Below are 19,464 nucleotides of genomic sequence, written 5' to 3' on the forward strand. Positions count from 1 at the left end.
TCAGAGGGATTTCTGAAGGATTATGAAGCAGAAGACTGGAGTGACGATACAGAAAATCCAGCATATAAATCACAGGAATAATTACACTTTTAAATATATTCCCATAGAAATCCACTACTTTAGTTTGTAAAAATATTTCAGATTTTTCCTCATTTTTATTGTATTTTTGGTCAAATTTATGAGCAGATAAGATTTTAAAAACATTTTTAAATACCTTCCCATCCTCAAACTTTTGATTAATATATCCAAGTCAATAGAAATTTGATGTAATTTGTTTCTACACAGCACAGATCGAATATCTTTTCATTTAATTGATGTCAGTTGTTTGTACACGGCTTACAGGACTAATATTCAAAACATCTAGCTTTAATAAAAAGACAGACAGAGCAGAGAGAGCAGAAGCTGACGGCCTCATTAATTGAATTTAGCCTGAGTTTCAATTTAGACCGTGAGTCAGCCCCGCACAAGCAGAAAAACAAGAGCAGATGAACATATATTCACTGAACTCTGATCTTTCTGATATGAACATGTGACTGGGATTTAAAACGCATATTTAAATACGCATCACATTTTATAATAATAGCTATAATTATGGCTATATAATAATAACAACAATAATGCAAGTTTAACTACAAACAAAGTTGAACTAAATACAAACAAAACTGCAATTATCAAAATGACACTGTAAAATAATAAGTATTTTGTAAAGTATATGCAGCTGAAGTCAAAATTATTTGCCCTTCTGTGAATTTTTTTTATTAAACATTTCCCAAATGATATTTAACAGACTCAGGAATTTTTCACAGTATTTCCTATAATATTTTTTCTTCTGGAGAAAGTCTGATTTCTTTTATTTCAGCTAGAATAAAAGCAGTTCCTAATTTTCTAACAAACAATTTAAGATCAATATTATTAGCCCCCTTCAGCAATATTTGCTTTGGATTTTGTCTACAGAGCAAACCACTGTTACGTCTGTATGTGCATGTTTGTTTGTGTGTTTGTATGTGTGTCTGTGTGTGCATGTTTGTTTGTGTGTGTGCGCATGTTTGCTTGTGTGGATGTTTGTTTGTGTGCATGTTTGTCTGTGTGTATGTATGTGTGCGTGTGTTTATTTGGTTGTGTCTGCGCGCTTGTAAGCATGTTTGTGTGTGTTTGCTTGTGTTTGTTTGTGCGTTAGCTTGTGCAAATGTGTGTTTGCTGATGTGTTTTTGTTTGTGTATGTGTTTGCTTGTGTGTTTCCTTGTGTGTTTCCTTGTGTTTGTTTGGGTGTGTATGTGCACGTGAATTTGTGTGTGTGTGTGTTTGCGTGTGCATGTGTGTGTTTGCATGTGCGTTTGTGTCTCTGTGTATGTGCGCATGCACCTGTGTGTGTGTCTGTGTGCATGTGAGACTCACCCGTGACTGTCCAGGTTCGCAGCCCAAATGTCCGTCCCAAGTATGTCGAAAGAACCGTCTCGGTTTCCATTCTAACACACACACATACATACGCGCACATGCAGAAACACACAGTAACACTGTCAGTGCTTTAACAGGTTGATGTTTTTTTTTTTCTGAAGGCATCAATATAGAGTTGTTGTCCTGACCTTTGCTGGAGCTCTGAACTGGTTGTTTCGTCCTCTGCTGCCTGATCTGGAACCAGAACCCGGTCGAGAACCTGAACTGGGTCTAGAACCAGTGCTGCCATTACTGCTGTGCTCCCAATCATCCTAAAAGACAGAAAACATTCAATCACATTCACGAAATCACTCAACATCTACTGGACATGTTCTAAACAGTGATCAAGATCAACAATAACAGTCTCATCCTTCAGTTTCAAGTTAGGTTTATTATTTTTATACAAGTTATTTTTATATACAAGATATTGTCAATACTAACAAAACCCAAACTTTTGAAATTAATTCTCTCAAAAGAAGTCATACTGGCATTTTGACCAATAAAGAAGGGAAGTTAAGTTTAAAGGCACCAGATCCAGAAGAGGCTTGTAGACCAGAGTCATTCGGTGGATGTACCGTCTTACATTCAGAGAAGGCTACTCAGCTTTGGCATAAAGTTCACAATGGTGATATAGTCTACAACAGCCTGTAACAAACCTTACAGCCACAACCAATCACTGGGAAACACCCATACACTCATGCATTCACTCACATACACTATGGTCAATTTAGCTTACCCAATTCATTTATTGAAAATAGGCAATTACAGATTAGTAAACGTCATCTACTTAAACTAAATATTTAAGTTTTCCCTGGTTATACAGACCTGTTTTCAGTCTAAAACGCGTTTTACTGAAATGCAGTACTGAAGTGTCTTTCACTGACATATTTTGCACACTGGATATATTTTTTTTCCTGAGACATGTTTATAAATGTTATGTCCTACTTGAATTAATCATAGTTTAATATAAGCTCAAATGTAAGGATCAGGGAAGGAGACTGAAGAAATAATAAAGTTTGTGCATCAAAATTGACCCAGTATTTGTTGCTTCCCTTTTTCTCAGTTTTTTTATTTGAACATTTTTCATATTTACAGCCACAACCAATCACTGGGAAACACCCATACACTCTTGCATTCACTCACATACACTATGGTCAATTTGGACTGTGGGGGAAACTGGAGCACTTAGAGGAAACCCAGAACATGCAAACTCCACACAGAAATGTCAACTGGCCCAGCCGAGGCTCGAACCAGTGACCTTCTTGCTGTGCTGGTTAAAGTCAAGCCATTTTTATCCCAGAGAAATTTTCAAAAGGTGATTCATGCCTTCATAACAACACAACTAGATTACTGTAACTCTCTCTATTTTGGTATTTCTCTATCTTCTCTCTCTCGTCTGCAGCTGGTACAAAATGCGGCTGGTAGACTACTCTCTGGCACCCCCCAAGTATGAGTCGGAAACTCCAATCCTAGCTGCACTTCACTGGTTACCTATTAAATACAGAATTGATTTGAAAATCTTATTATACTGTCTTGCTTTGTTCGTATATCCCCTCTCGATCATTGAAATCTTATGATCTCAATTTACTCACCGTGCCCAGAATACGCCTTAAACAACGAGGTGATCGAGCATTTGCTGTTGCTGGTCCTAAACTCTGGAACACTCTACCAATTCACATTAGACTTTCCCCCTCCATTTCTGTGTTTAAGTCTATTTCAATGTATTTTCTCTTGCTTTTAATACTCTCTGATCTCTGTTTTATTTGTTAAATGTTTCTTTTATAGTCTGCTTCTCAGTCTTTAGCTCTCCTATGTACAGCTCTTTGGTCAACCATGGTTGTTTTAAAATGTGCTTTATAAATAAATATTGTATTGTGAGGCGATTGTGCTACCCACTGTGCCACCGTGACGCCCATCACCATAGTCAATCAATGGCAAACATGTTGCAGACACCAAATGTTTACGAGCTTCAAGAGAAAAGCAGGATGCAATGCTCAATTGCACATGTAAAGCAAATGAGTCTTTCAGCTCATTCAAAACGAGCTCATCGGATGCTACTGAGCATGTGCAGAACTAAATCACGTGACATCAGTGAATACTCAGAGCAGGCATAGAGTGACATCATCACAGCGATGCAGAGGTCATGACCTCAGACCACAATACTGTCACTGTGCTGTTCACAATGATCTCTCACACACCCATCACACACGCACAGAAGGCAGAGCATCTAACCTTCTCACGTCTGCCCCGCTTTAATATTTAATATACACACAGATTCCCCTTGTGGCTGACAGCTTTAGCCTGCTCCAGTGTCACTAATGAGGGAACATCAGTGCTGCATCAGTAAGGAGAAATCGCACACAGAGTGTATGCGAGTCCCCATGAAAGCACAATAATTAATTGTAAATGGAACATTGCATGGTTTATCCATGCACCTCATTTGATACAATTCATATGCTCTAGTAATATCTAATTATGAATCCTGCCAACATTCATGACATCATGCCAGAAAACCAATCAGAGAAGTGAAATGAAGGCGGGATTAAAATGTCACTCGCATGAGATCCACCAATAGCAGACCACAGCAATCTAATCAACGCTCCATTAAAGGCACAGTATGTAATTGTGGCCACTAGAGGGCGTCTATTCACAACAAACAAATGTGTTGTTTGGTGATGACGTGACTTGTGTGTGGAATCACGGGAGTTGTCATCATGTGCACACACACTGAACTGAACTAAACTGAACTTAAACTAAAAACTGGACTGACACAGTTTCAATTTACTATAATCTTCTATATTAAGCTGCTTTGACACAATCTACACTGTAAAAGCGCTATAGAAATAAAGATTAATTGAATTGAAATTGAGTTGTGGTCTTCATTACATCATCCACGACTACCGCAGAAATCAATAAAGTATTTAACACATTATAATGATAATATCAAGCAGGGTAAAGGCCAATTTATACTTCTGTGCATTTTTTTTGCACCTCTCAAAAAAAATTTTAAGAGCCCCTCTTATACATTAAAAAGTGTGATCTTTTGGTTTTAGAGGGCTCCAACAACCGGCTGTCATGCATGCAAGGTCAAAAAACACATTCATTGTCGTATAATATGCATATATTTTTACCTAATTATCCCAACGACTCACATATGATTTGTTCAGCGATTCATTAGTTCCCTGCTTCTGATTGGTCCAACGACAGAATGTTGTCATTGGCCGACTGCGCTCAGTGCAAGACAGAGAGAAACGCCCAGCATGGCTTAATGACTAAAAGGCTTACTAACAAGTTATCAGCGTGCACGGTGCATACCTGTCAACACTGGGATGTGAAAATAAGGGATATGCCCACCATAATAAGGGATATCCTCCTAAAAAAAACACCCAAATGACTAAATATGTTCTTCTGCAGCTGTTTCATTGTAAATAGTGAAGTTAAATGATTAGCAATATGTTTTTTTACAATTATTACTACTATTTACAAAATTAAAAATATACATTAGCAGCAAATAAATTAGCAAACAGTTCAGATAATTAAAATGAATAGCTATTATAAAGAAGTAGAATCAAGTTATCAAATCTCATTAGCCGTTTCATCACTGTATAACATTCTTATTAAAGAGCAACGAATGAATCTCATTTATTTGGATTTTTTGTTTGATTACAATAAATAACAGAGGTGTCACTTTAAAAAAACTCACATCTAACGTTATAATGAAAGCAGTCGATTGCTTCCCTAACTGTTTATGCTCATTTAGGACAAAATTAGTTGTGTATAAAAAAAAAAACCCACCAAGATCGACCTCTTTAGGTCGTTATTATTATTATTAATCATGTGTATATGTCTGCTCAAACACGCACCCAAAACCCAGACTAATCACTCTGCGTGTACAGAATCCATTTGGGAAACAGCGTCTATTTATCACTATGGAGCACATCAGCTGACAGTCACGCACCACTATATGACTGTTTTGAGGATTGAATAGGAGAGGCGATGACACCTGTAATGAAAAGGAAAGAGAAGCCCACCGTTTTTATATTTATTTCAAAGTGTTTTCATGCCTAAATAAAACGAAAGCGCAGAATAGGCTCACATTTAAGAGAAAGGGCGGCCCCTGCTGGTTCGGTGGTATGGGTTGCATATAGGGAGGATCGGCTCTTTAATGTTTATTGCCACTCTTCAGAGAAAAACTGAAAATATGGGAGAAATATGGCAAAATACCTTTACGGGATGATAGTGGGATAGAACTAGGAGGGTTGACAGGTATGGCACAGTGTATGTGTGAGCACAATGCAGGAGTGCATTAAAGCAGTGCAGTTAAACAGCAGCATATTCCTCTATTCTTAACCATAAGCAGGGCCACACGGAATCTGCAGAAGTTTTTAGCTATTTCTGCGAAGAATTTTGTTAAACATCTGCGGATTTCTGCGGAATTATTTCGGGAGTATCGTAACTAAAACCTTAATATATGAAATAAAAAGTAATACCTTTTTAACTTTTATTTAATGTTTAAAATGCAAATCCAATTAGATTAACTTTATTTGGTAAACAAAGCAAGTCTCTCATATAATATATCTACTAAAAGACAGAAAATATTACTGTACAAACTGCATTGTACATAAATCAGATGAACATTTTCATATTAGTCAATAATATTACTGTAATTAATTAAAAAACTGAATAAATTTAGATTTACACACATTTACTCAAGTAAATAAACAATCAATGATGGGCTAAAAATCTGCAGAATTCTGTGGAAAATCTGTAGAATTCTGCACGCGCAGATTCCGTGTGGGTCTAACCATAAGCCAAAACAGTGACACGCATTCAGTATTAATCCACACAGCGGCAAAAACTGAACTATTTTGAGCCTTAACTGCTGCACATGTGTAGGAACAGCTGATGCTGGCCAAAGCAACAACAAACGGAAGTGGAACACAAGCTCACAAATGCATTTAAATCTGTAAACAAAGCGGCACGCGTCACATGTTCAACGTGGCTTTAGGTGGGATATGAGAATATAAAAAGTTAACCAGATACAGTACAAGCCATGTGGACAAAACACAATTAAATACATAATTTGCAAGCTAGAGAAAACAAGGAGGCAGCCATTTTAATCACACTTCCTTACACTTGTGAAATGGAGGAAGAAACTGATCCATGAACGGTGTACAGATAAAGTTCCTGTCAAGCTCTGACAAACTCCCATACATCAATAGTCTTTTCTGATCCTTCCTTTAACAAACGGCCGACGAATCCCCTGTTGTACGCATGAAGATTACTGAAGCACTCGTCAGAAAAGTGACAGGAACATAGCACAAGGCTGGGGCTATAATGCGGAGGTATTTTTGCAAGAATAAACCTCAACCACCGACTCCTCACACCCTCATCTTTAGGTAAGAAAAATACCACTAACTTTCCCCTCACACTTCAGAGCACAGCGTCTTCACGACTTGATTCAACCGGGATCTGCTACAGTGTTTCTCTTCCTCTTTTTCTTTCTACAGTGTTTGTGGGCAGGGCTGGGGGTTTTAATTTCCCCGGGTCTGCGCATTCAACAAATGGGCGGGGCTTGAGTTCTGTATTAACGTCACACGGACACGGCTAAAGATTTGTTACAGCGGCGATTCATTCGAATCACTCTGAGTCGACTCTTTCATAGATGAATCAATCATTTTAAACATGGAGCACTTTCAGATTTAAGCCTTAAGCCTAGTTCACACTACATGACTTTAAACATCGGCAGATCGCTGTGCCGTTTACACTACATAACTTGATTTTGTGTCTTTTAAGCGCTGTGGTGTTCACATTACGTAAATGATCCACAAGAAGGGGGTCACACACTACATGATCTGACAACAACTCATTCCCCAAAAGCTCAGTCAAGCTACCAACCACAGCCAATGAAATGTTGAGGGAGGAGCCATCAGAAAAAGCTGAACACTATTGGCTGCTGGTGTGCTGATGACAGTGTTTCAAGCTTTCAAGGGAGCATTTAAAAACATCGTCAGTCAGCTGATGCATCAGCGGATCAATCGCTCATCTGCAAGATTTAAGATGTGGCTTCAACACTAGAACTACAGAGGCAATCAGAGAGTTTTTAATTTTTGTAATTTAATAACTCTTTGAAACAAAACTAACATATCTATAACACCCTGACGTTTCCTAAACATCTGTGTATTTCATTCTAACATTGTTATTTTTTTTTAAATTACAAAACGGTAAAGAACTGAGCATTTCTACCTTTATTTACCATATTGGTCAAAATGACTGCATGCATGTCTGCTGCTTCTCGCCTTGACTTTACATATGCGTGCATTTTTTGCCTAGCAACTTCCTGCTAACATAAACACAACTCTCTGACAGCAAAAACATAAATTTACTTCACATATATCTTTCAAAACAGCATATTCTGTCATGAAATAGCTCCTGTTTGAAAGTGAAAATGAAAGCAAGACCCAGACCTTTGCGTGTTCTACTGACTTGTTCTACTTGACTGATACATATTTATAGGCTGTATTACCGATTACCAAATAGATAAAATTTGTAGGGTAATGGGGTCATAACATACAATGACAGACATTCAGAGCTTAATTTTAATATCTCAATAGAAGCTTTGAATGTAAATATGACGTGACAATATGACGTCTTATTTGTGAACGGTCAGAATGAGCAGTATGGTAATTCTAATAGTTACAGAATTCTTGTTTTACTGTTTATATAGCCTACTCTCGTGTCCGTGGCAACACAGAATAGAGCGAGTGCATCGATACCCACTCTGGCCAATCACAGACGTTTCTGTTGAGCTTCTGAGCACAAGGCCATTCAGCTCATTCTGATATGCTCTTTCATTGGCTGCAGCTCGTCACTACATCTGACCGCACGTGGGGTCGAGTCGGCCGACTGCTCTGGAATATTCAGCATGCTAGGTATTGGATTTCCGTCTGCGAGGTGTCGGCGACACTTCAGCGAGCGTTTTTGATGCGTTGTTCAGTAGTTCACACTTAAAGGGCTCTATTTTGACAATCCATGCGCAAAGTGCAAAGCGCAGGGCGCAAATGCATTAAAGAGCGTGTCAGAATCCACTTTTGGTAATTTAAGGATGGAAAAATCCGCTTTGCGCCGTGGCGCATGGTCTAAAAGGGTTGAGCTTATTTTCTTAATGAGTTATAGGTGTGTTTTGAGAATAAACCAATCAGAGTCTCATCTCACATTCCCTTTAAGAGTCAGTTGTGTCGTGCCATAGCGCATTTGCTATTTACATGACTTTGTATGTGTAAAAACTGAACGCTTCACTAGAGAGAAAACAGTTAAACAGAGCATCTACAGCACGAGAATGAGAGATGAGCCTCCTCATCATTTACTTTCATTTTCACTTTCGTGGATAGGGAAACTTGTACACACAGATATCCATTAGCCTATAAAAAATAAATTTAGTTTGTTAAGCGCAAAGATTTATTTCAAAACTATTTCTAAATTCAGTTCTAATTTCCAGCAAACGAATAAATGAACAATAATAATGAAGTGTGGACAAAAAACCTAATACACATTCTGTTCAATTCAATTCAATTCACCTTTATTTGTATAGCGCTTATACAATGTAGATTGTGTCAAAGCAGCTTCACATAAAAGATCATAGTAAATAGGAACAGTGTAGTTCAGTTTGTAGTGTTTAAGTTCAGTTCAGTTTATCTCAGTTCAGTGTGGTTTAATAATCACTACTGAGAGTCCAAATACTGAAGAGCAGATCCAACGATGCGCAGCTCTACAGATCCCAAAACATGCAAGCCAGTGGCGACAGCGGAGAGGGAAAAAAAACTTCACTAAAGGTTCTGTGCCCCATATGGTCTAAAACCTGACAGGTGGGCAAATCTAAGCTTGTTTTTAATAAAACAAATATAAATATGCAGATAATAAATAACACTGCTAATAATAATAACATTATACAAAAGCAAATAGTCATGAATAAACTGAAAAAGCCCCCCGAGATGAAGGCATGAAAGTATGGTTTTTATATTTATATAGGCTAGAAAATAATATGTTTTGTAATATTTTAATCCTTTATATTTATATCCTATAGGCTATATATCCTTATTATATCCTATAAATATGCTTAATATTTTAATTCTTTTTCATATGCAAAGATATTTGCGTATTGCTGTACACCCTGTGTGTATTAAGCAGTGTGTAAGTGAGGCGCATAACTAACATGCTCTGCCCTGGACTTTAGACCGGCTTTGTTCTGGTCTATAGAACAGTCTATTTAAGTTTCTCAAAATAGCAACGCGCCTCAACACGCCTCCTTTTTTAGACCAGAACGCCTATGGCCGCACATATGAGCGCAAAAACATTTGCTATTTAAACAGCGTGGCGCAAAACGTCAAAACGACTCTTGCGCCAAGCTGAAACTAGCAAACAACAATTGCGTCACGCCTTGCGTCAGGTGTATGATAGGGCCCAAAGACTGCCAAGCGACGAGCACCCGCAGATTTTTTCCCGATTACAGCCCGATCTGTCGGCGAACTTGTTATCTTCAAAATCGGACTCAAAACCCTGCAGTGTGAACTAGGCTTTAGCTGGATACTTCACTTCATTTAGAGCGGTGTTACACACTGCATAAAAGGTCATTTAAAAAAAAAACATAATAGGGGCTCTTTAACTACATGTTGCGGCAATGCGTAGAGCAAGAGCTGTGATTGGTCAGCTTGGTAGCAGTGACTAGTGTGGGTGGGGCTGAGAGCCTTGTGGGCGGAGCTCCAGAAGGATACTTTTGTTTTGTGTTTACTTTATGATTAAAGTTGTTGCACATTCGCTGGTTTGTGCCTCTTTCTTCATTGAATGAGTGAGTTTGAGCTGCTTCCACAGTAAGTTAGCATTGCACACATTTCTGGTGTGAACAAAACTCAACACGGGGAAACATAAAAACCAAGCTACTGTTTTGGAAGCGTTACTGCAGAATTGAAAAAGACCAGTCAACAAAATGTTAAAAGGGCTTAACACGGTTTACACTAGAGATGAATGAAAACAAATGATTCCACAGCCTCAACTACAACCAGATCATTTACATTTGACAATGCACTTGTGTATAACACCAATGTTACAAAACAGGTCATCACAACACACACTACTCACTGGTTTGGATGAGCCCCTTCCCCGTGAAGATGACCAGCTCCCGTCAATCTTATCACTGCAGTCTTCTGTCCACTGAGGAATAGACACATATACAAAGACTCAGAGAGAGACAGAGAAAGAAAAATCTCACTGTAAATAGTTTCAGGTGTGGGACAGGGGTTATTTATCACAGATTAGTTTAACCTGTAAGGTGTGGGACTAGGGCTATATTAAAAATCATTCAGTATGTTCATAGATATTCACTCCTTTAAGTAGACTATTGTGGACTAATGTAGGGAATAGTGACCGAGTACACATGACAGGGAAAATAATTATTGAACACGTCAGCATTTTTCTCAGAAACATATTATTTCTAAAGGTGCCGTTGACTTGAGATTTTCACCGGATGTTGGAAACAACCAAAGAAATCCATATACTGTATGCAAAGAAAACAAATCTAATTAGTTTACAAATGAAGTTATGTGATGTAATGTGTATTTTTATATAGCGCATTTATCATGTATGGCCATACACACAAAGCGCTTCACAATCATGAGGGGGGTCTCTCCACACCCCCACCAGTGTGCTGCATCCATTTGGATGATGCAACGGCAGCCACAGGACAACGGCGGCAGTGTGTTCACCACACCTGCAGTTGTACAGTATATAGGTGATGTCTATGTTTACATGTTTAATGAAGTGTATTTGTGTATTAAGCCTCATTCACATTACGAGCAACTCACGGCGACAAAGCATCCGTTCATTTCAACAGAGAGTGAGCGACTTCTGGCGATCTCAGTGTACGCGAGTGTCAGCCACCGTTGGTGTGGGGTGTGTTTAGCGACGCAACAAAATTGAGAATCCTTCAACTTTACGTAAATGAAGAGCAACTTTCATGAGCAACAGCCAATAGGAGCAACAGTAGAGCTCACGTGATCCTCTATCAGCTCCTGCAGAGGCCAGTGTCATAAGAAATCGGGTCCCCCCTGACAATTGGGTCTGCCTATGATCCCATTGGTTCACTGGAGTTGTAATAGGTATAGTTTGTACCATCTGATTATTATATATATATTGTTGTATACGGTTGTATTCGCTGTGCTGTAGACCTACACAGGCCTCTGTTCCCAGCAGATCGCCACTAGGGTTGGGTACCAAAACCCAGTGCCATGTATCTTTGTAACCGGTATTCACCGGACCGAATTAGCACACCAAAAGCACCGCTAGGCGACGCGCAGCGTTGCATCACGCAGCACCACGCATTTTAGAATTCTAAACATAGGTTTCTATCAGGGTACACACACTGGCGCCGCAAGTCGGCGGCTGTCTGCAGCACCGAGCCACGACTCAGGACACTGTTCATATTTCTGCCACACCACAGAGCGCCATCTGAATCCTTTCATTAGGAATAATATGCAAATGTGCGTGCCTGGTGTGTGATACTTTTAATTGTCATGTGCACGGCGAGTCGGGGCTCTGAGCGGCGCATCCGGTGTGTGACGCCCTTAAGAAGCATCAAGGGGTGCATCAAAGGCACACATAAGTACTCGTTGTGCCACACCATCTCTAAATATTTAATTCTAAACAGCTTTGAGGGATTTGGATGTCATCGATGTCAGGCGTTTGTTCTTGTTGCTTATAGAGGGCAAAGCGTGCAGTACGGTGCATGCGGTGAGCGACTCCCTTCATCAACACGCATGATCGTGTTCATCTAATTTGCTTAAACTAAGCGACAAGCAAGGATTCTGACACACCAACATGCAGCAGATGCTTTACAAAAGTTACAAAATCATAAGATCACTGATGTCCATGTAAAAGTAGTCACAAGCCCCAAACTCAGAAAAAAGGTGTTCCCTTGTAACATGTGGATGACAGAGAAAACGTTAAGATCCAAGTGCAGGTTTATTCGATAGTCAGGCAAGCAAGGGTCAACACAAGTGCAAACAAATGAATAAAGGCAAATCCAGAATCGCAGTCACTATAACAGGCGAGAGGTCGGAAGGCAGGCAGTGAACATGGACAAACAGACAAACTTGGCAAGGGTCAAAACACTGAGAAACAAGACTAAGGAAAACACGTTGAATTGTCTCTTTACAGGTAAACAAGACTCGGCCAGGAAGTGAGTGTGTGTGCTGCTAAAGTAGTGTGTGTGATTAGTCCAGAAGCAGCATCAGCTGTGGGAGTCCAATCAGTGGAGACTTGGAGCAGGTGTGTGTGTGGCATGATTGAATTTGTAGTTTATAAGATGTAGTCCATGTGAAAGTGAGTTCTTACCAGCGACCTCTGGTGGTTAGAGATCGCTGGTAATCATGACATCCCTGATTTTGATGATAGCCTTTCCACATTTTAGTAGTAAGCTAATGTAATGTTAATAGCATAACACAAATCTTGCATTCATGCTAACAAACAAATGATCAAACGAAATATATTAATGCAATTCAAACATATAGAATATGAATTGATGTTTACTTTAAAGTTATAATAAATATATACTGTTGAATTATAATGATTTTTTTTTGTCAAATCATTTTGTGGCTCAAAAGTATCGGTTCAGACACTGTTTTGGCACCGGTACCATTTTAAAAGTATCGATTTAGCACCGGTATCGAAATAACCCCAAACGATACCCAATCCTAATCGCCACCCAGAGCGACAGGCAGCTAAAGTCGCTGCTAGTGTGAACGAGGCATCAAGTGTATGTGTTATCCACCTGTGAGGTGTGGGACAGTGTCTCTAATGCAGTACCTGTGAGGTGTGGGACAGGGTCTTGTCCACATCGGGGTCTGTTTCGTTCTTGTCGCTCAGCAGTCCCTGCACCTGGTACTCCAGCACGTAGCTGTCGATGAAGCGCTCCAGCTCCTCAATCTCCTGCGAGCGTGTGCTTCCCGCCTCTGATGACGCTGACGCCACTGATGAGCTCTCCATGGCGACTGGCCCGCTGTCGAGGAGGAGCGAGGGAGCTGTGGGCGGGGAAAAAAAAAGAGGAAGAGGAAGCTGTTAGTGCCATAAATCCTAATAATAATGGACCCTTTTCACAAGACTGCTATGACGAGTTTAATGGTCATCGGCATCTTAATCCTGGAGTGTTTTTAATATTTTGATTTTAAATAAAGCATGAAAAGTTTTTACGCATGTATTAATGTCATCAATGATCTCTCTTCTGGCTGCCGTTATCAGTCTCACACTGTTGTTTTCCTTCTTCTGTTTGTTTGTTTGTATACTTTATTGTCCCTCAAGGGGAAATTTTCTGTGGACTCACAGCACTTCAACAGGTTCTGACATATGGCCCGTTTCCACTGAGTGGTACGGTACGGTTCGGTTTGGTACGCTTTTATGGCCGTTTCCACTGTCAAAAAGCGTACCGAACCAAACCGTACCACTTTTTCGGCACCCTTTCGAAAGGGTACCAAACACGAGAAAGGGTACCAAAAGGCGGAGCCACACGCGCAGCTGAATGCTATTAGTTTACAGAGATACGTCATTCGCTTACGCAACATGCCAGAATGAAAACAAAAAAACTTTGTTTTCATTCTGTTTGAAATACACACACAGCCGAGACATTACAGCAGAATTAAAAATACATATAATAACGTGCCATGGTCGACCCGGGCTCAAACAAACCTTGTCGTCGTCTCGATAAACAGCCACTAAGCCAAGAAGAAGAGCAGATTTACCCTGTGCCCCGTAGTTTTTTACGAGCCAGTCTGAGGCGCGAGCGGTTTCGCTTTCTTGCGAGCGCTCGCGCGCATCTAACATTATATCTGAAATAAACTTCTTGAGCTGATGATAATAACCTGCGCTTGATTACTGACGTGCTTTTGAAACCCGATCCTGTCAGACACTGACAAACGCGAGAGTGAAGCACGAAGAAACAAAGGAGAAGCCGGAAAAAAAAGGAGCACATTATTTTTCAGCAAACATGAACAAAATGCCATGTATAACTAACTTATTATCGTCACATTTTGGACTAATATGAACGGGAAATGACGGAATTACTCTCTAACAGAGGCTACATGTGCTGCTGAAGATTACAGACACAGATGAGAGGTTTACACTGACTGTAGGCTATATTTTGTGTTGTTTTGAACCTAAATACTGACGAAATGTCTGCTATATGTAGTTCTTCTGTAGTTGGTAACATATCGGAGACTGTATGTGTTTATATATGTTCATTTATTTATTTAATATAATTACAGACGTTACAGTAGGCTGTTTCGCACTGTCATTGATCTGCAGTTATAATCAACTCATGTTCATTGAAAAGTTAGTAATAAACATTTCTACACAAGTATTTATGTGTGTAAAGCATCTGTTTTATGAGAAGTGCTTTTCATATGATATGTAAGTGACCCATACAGCTTTACTGTAGACATTTCCTCGAGTGAGAATGACGTTGACTGAAACTTTCTGTCGTACACCACGCCCACCAAAAGGGTACCCTTGTTAGTGGAAACGCAAGCCTGATAAAGGTGACCCGTACCGAACCGTACCGTACCGTACCGTACCGTACCAGTCAGTGGAAACGAGCCAATAATAACGATTAAAAATAAGCCAACATGCAAAAGAATTACATACACTATCGATCAGTGTTCAACAGTCTGATTGACACTGGAATAAAAGAGTTCTTCAGTCTGTTCTGCTTCCAGTCGGAAAGTTCTGGATCTTCTACCAGAAGGTAAAAGATCGTAAAATGGAAAGAGTAAATGAGATGGGTTACTTAAAATTCTTTTCTCTTCATTCAGAGTGCATTGCTCATAGAGTGTTTGTATACTAGTAAAAGTTTCAGATCCTATTAGTCTTGTAGCAATTCTGACAATATTGAACATTTTCGATTTCAGATTTACAGAAAGATTGCCATACCATGTAGATAGACCATACCTGATAACACTGTCAAATACAGCTTGATAAAATAAGTACATGATTTTCTTATCAACACCATAAAACCATAACCTTCGTAGAAAATAGTCTAGTGAAGCTTTTCACAGATCCAGTTTACGTGAGTGTCCCATGTTAGAGACCTGTCTATGTAAATACTCAAATACAAATGACTGTACCTGAGTGATTTCTTGATTATGTACAAACACTGATCCCAAGTGTGTTCTCGAGCATTTACCAAAGATTATTTCCTTTGTTTTTTTTGTATTTACTTTTAAAAAGTTATCATCACACCACTCAACAAATGAATCAATTTCAGTTCAATTTCACTTCTTGTTGTTTAGCAAACTTAAAATTACTGTATCGTCAGAGTATTTAAAAGTAAGATTCTGTGAGGGCCTGCTTGAACACTCATTAGTATATAGAGTAAATAGAAGCTCACACAACCTCGAGGGACACCAGAACTACTAATTTGACTTGGGACAAACTATTATTTACGTTGACTGCCTGAGTTCGATTTGTTAAAAAGGAGTGATACCGTTCAATAATTGTAGAGTTCACTCCTAACTTTTTTAGTTTCCTAATTAAAACATGCGGTAGAACCGTGTTAAACGCAGAGCTAAAATCAAAGAAAAGTACACCTGCATATGCATCAGGGGCTTCTAAATGACTTAAAACAAAGTGCATCAGACTATTGATGGCATCACATGTACCTACTCCTTTGCTATATGCAAACTGAAGTGGATCAAGTTTAGTACTAATATACTCTCTTAACACTGACACCATATACACCATATTAAACAAACGTGAGGGCAATTGGTCTAAAATCATTGTTATCTATTTGATTGGATAATGTGGATCCAGCCGCTAGCAATCATAAGCACGTGATCCTCTCGAAATTAGTTTAGAAATAAACTTCACTTAACGTATACGATCTGAAGAGACATTTCACAGTGCATTGATTACACGATTGTTTCAGCGTGCACAAATGGAAAATCTACTATGTGTGATGATTTTGGCCTTGAAATATGATTATTATTATTATTTGTTTGTGGGTAAATTTGATTAACACTGTTTTTTTTGTATATTCTGAAGAGATTTACTTGATTTATATCTTTATGGAAGTTTATGTTGTATTTTATCACCTGTTGATTGTCTAGTAAAAGGTATTAATATGTATTGTGCCTGCCTGGGCCTGGAAATTTAAGTTTGTTTGGTTAATGATGAGTTTAACTAAAATCTGTTGAAGTTAAAGCTCGTTTTGCTTTGTTTTCTGTTTTGTTTTTCTCCTTTATTAATATATTGATTTGCTTGATTGAACATTTGATTTCGGTTTACTTGATTAAATCCTACATTTGTTAAAACTTAATTTTTTTTTTATTTAATTGAATTATTTAAGAGACTGTAGTAGGCATGTGCCGGTATCACATTTTCATGCTGCGATTAATTGATTGAGCTTTTATCACGGTATACGGTATTATCACGATATTGTAATTTTACTAGAGAAACAGGTAAAAAAAACACAAAAAAACTTCAGTTTCGTCAACTTAGTAACTTTAATAACTTTTTAATTAACTAAAAGTACTTCAAACATTTAAATACAAATAAATATAAATAAAACAATACACAATATAAAAGTAAACTTGAGCAATTATATCAAAGTGAACGTGCAAAGGGAAACCGTGGAATCGTGGAATGAACTGCCAACTATTCCAGCATGTTTTATGCAGCAGATGCCTTTCCAGCCACAACCCAATATTAGAAATCACCCATACACACTCATTCACACACACTCATACACTACAGTCAATTTAGCTTATTCAATACACTATTCACTCAGCCTATATTCAATAATAAACATAACAAAAACTGCCTGCTAATGCATGGGTAAATCTTCAAAGGGAACAGTGTTACATTTTAACCTTTCACCTCATCCTGCTTGCTGTTTCACTATCTAAACAATGAAAACATAATAGAAGTCAAATTTGTTTCATTTTGATATTTGATTTACCCTGTCTCTTTTGCAGAATATCAGTTTTAATAACCAATAATGGCCATTATAACAGTATAACGTACATTAAATTTAAACGATAAAGGTAAGCAATCAGTCAATGTGCAGAATCAGTGTATGTGGTTACATAAATTAATATATTAGCTTATCTTTGCACTCAGCCAAAACAGTTAACTGAGAACAAGTGATTCAAAAGACATAAGAATTGTTAGATAGAGACCACAAGATGAATTCAATATCTATAGTGAGATGAGATCATCCAGCAGATGAACTGTCTGACATGTACTACACTCTCACCTGGGGTTTATGCTCACCCGCTGAACTAGTGGCTGCAGCTCTGGGCAGAAAGTGTGTGGTCACGTGATTTGCGTTTTTAGCCGTGTACTAGAATGAACAGAGAACTTTTCAGAATCGCTAAATAAAACGCCGGTGTATTTCCCGCGATTTCTCTGCGCCTCCCTTGCGTTTCTTCTCTCTGACTCTCGACTATTTTGACAAATACACACAGACGACGCACGCTCACACGGAGTCCAAAATAGGAGTTTGTGATTGGGCCAGCCCAATGTCAATACCGAAAAGAGCCAATGGGCTGCACAGTGTCACATGGGCCGGCCCGGTCTGTCTGTCCGGGAAAAAAAGCATCTACTTTCAGAGAGTCACAGATCACAGCAGCGTCAATCAATAAGGCAGAAAAAAACGATAGGCTGCTAAGCCTTTTATGGGCCGATCAAATCATAAGACGATGATCAGCCCGGCCCAAAAAGTACGTCGGCCCACCGGGAAAGTGCCCAGTCTGCCAGATGTCAAGTCCGCCCCTGCGTGTGAGGATTATAGCGCGGTGGCAGCGGCGCCGCGCACACAGGGCTTCTACATGTGGGGATTGTTTACATCAGAGTGCGCATCAGTTCTGCGCAGCATATACGCAGTGTTTCTTCAAGCGGTTGATGGAAAATAAGCTAAGGCGCGTTCTAAGAATATAAATTCGGATCTAATATTTTTCACGGTATTTTGAAGTGCCCGCGATAACAATATCGTGCATATTCATTACCGTGATTTATCGCATTACCGAATACCGGCACAAGCCTAGACTGTAGTGGGGTAGACCCTGGCGCCCAACCCATTTTATTAGCGAAATACCGCTACGAAGTTGATAAAGTTCTGTCTGCTTCTGTCTATCCTCTCACCTTTCACCAGTGTCACATCTATCCTCTTTCTTTAATCTTTGAACCTAATACCACTACATATTAAGCATAGAACTACTCAACTCTATTTTTACTACTACTACTACACTACTCAGCTATATTTGTACAGGACTTTCAAAACCATAACAAATAAATTACTTAAAAGTTACCACAGCCGTGAAAAGACGCATCACTCATGATCATTAAAGCTAATTGATAGTAAATTAAACTTTAGGACACATTAAAAAAAGTATGATATGAGTTTACAATGTGGCAGCACATCTAGACCAACTTTATTAGAGATGTGGCATGGTGACTCAGTGGTTATCACTGTCGCCTCACTGCAATATGGTCACTGGTTCAAGTCCCAGCTTGCCCCGTTGGCATTTCTGTGTGGAGTTTGTATGTTCTCCCCGTGTTGATGTGGGTTTCATCCGGGTGCTCCGGTTTCCCTCACAGTCCAAACACATGCGCTGTGGGTGAATTAAAGAAATTAAATTGACTGTAATGTATGAGTGTGTGTGTGTGTGTGTGTAAACAAGAGTGTTGGATGTTTTCCCTTATTGGGTTTCAGCTGGAAGGGCATACGCTCTGTAAAATATATGCTGGAATAGTTGGCGGTTCATTCCGCTGTGGTGACCTCTGAAATAGATCCTAAAGCCGAAGGAAAATGAATGAATAGACGCATTAATAATACTCCAAAAAAATGCTTTACTACAATGAAGCACAGGCCCTCGAGTCCTTCACACTTTATACCTATTCCTTCCACTGGGCTTTACATTACCTAATGAAGGCTTAAGGTAAAATAGAAAGAGAGAGAGAGAGAGAGGGAGAGAGAGAGTATAATCTGGT

At 39.1% G+C, this 19,464-nt stretch overlaps 1 protein-coding gene across 1 annotated transcript in view; it reads right to left on the bottom strand.

Annotated features, from left to right (window-relative positions):
- Nucleotides 1-19,464, bottom strand: part of ctif (CBP80/20-dependent translation initiation factor) — a 152,020-nt gene that overhangs the window by 84,170 nt on the left and 48,386 nt on the right. Inside the window, exons 2-5 of the mRNA XM_056446694.1 lie at nt 13,291-13,505; nt 10,570-10,641; nt 1,584-1,706; nt 1,396-1,466 (exon numbers count right to left, since the gene is read on the bottom strand). Coding sequence (XP_056302669.1) covers nt 1,396-1,466; nt 1,584-1,706; nt 10,570-10,641; nt 13,291-13,470 — 446 coding nt within the window. The 5' untranslated portion in view covers nt 13,471-13,505. The remainder of the gene's footprint in view (nt 1-1,395; nt 1,467-1,583; nt 1,707-10,569; nt 10,642-13,290; nt 13,506-19,464) is intronic.

Source organism: Danio aesculapii, chromosome 21 (assembly GCF_903798145.1).
Source record: "Danio aesculapii chromosome 21, fDanAes4.1, whole genome shotgun sequence".
Lineage (NCBI taxonomy): Eukaryota > Metazoa > Chordata > Actinopteri > Cypriniformes > Danionidae > Danio > Danio aesculapii.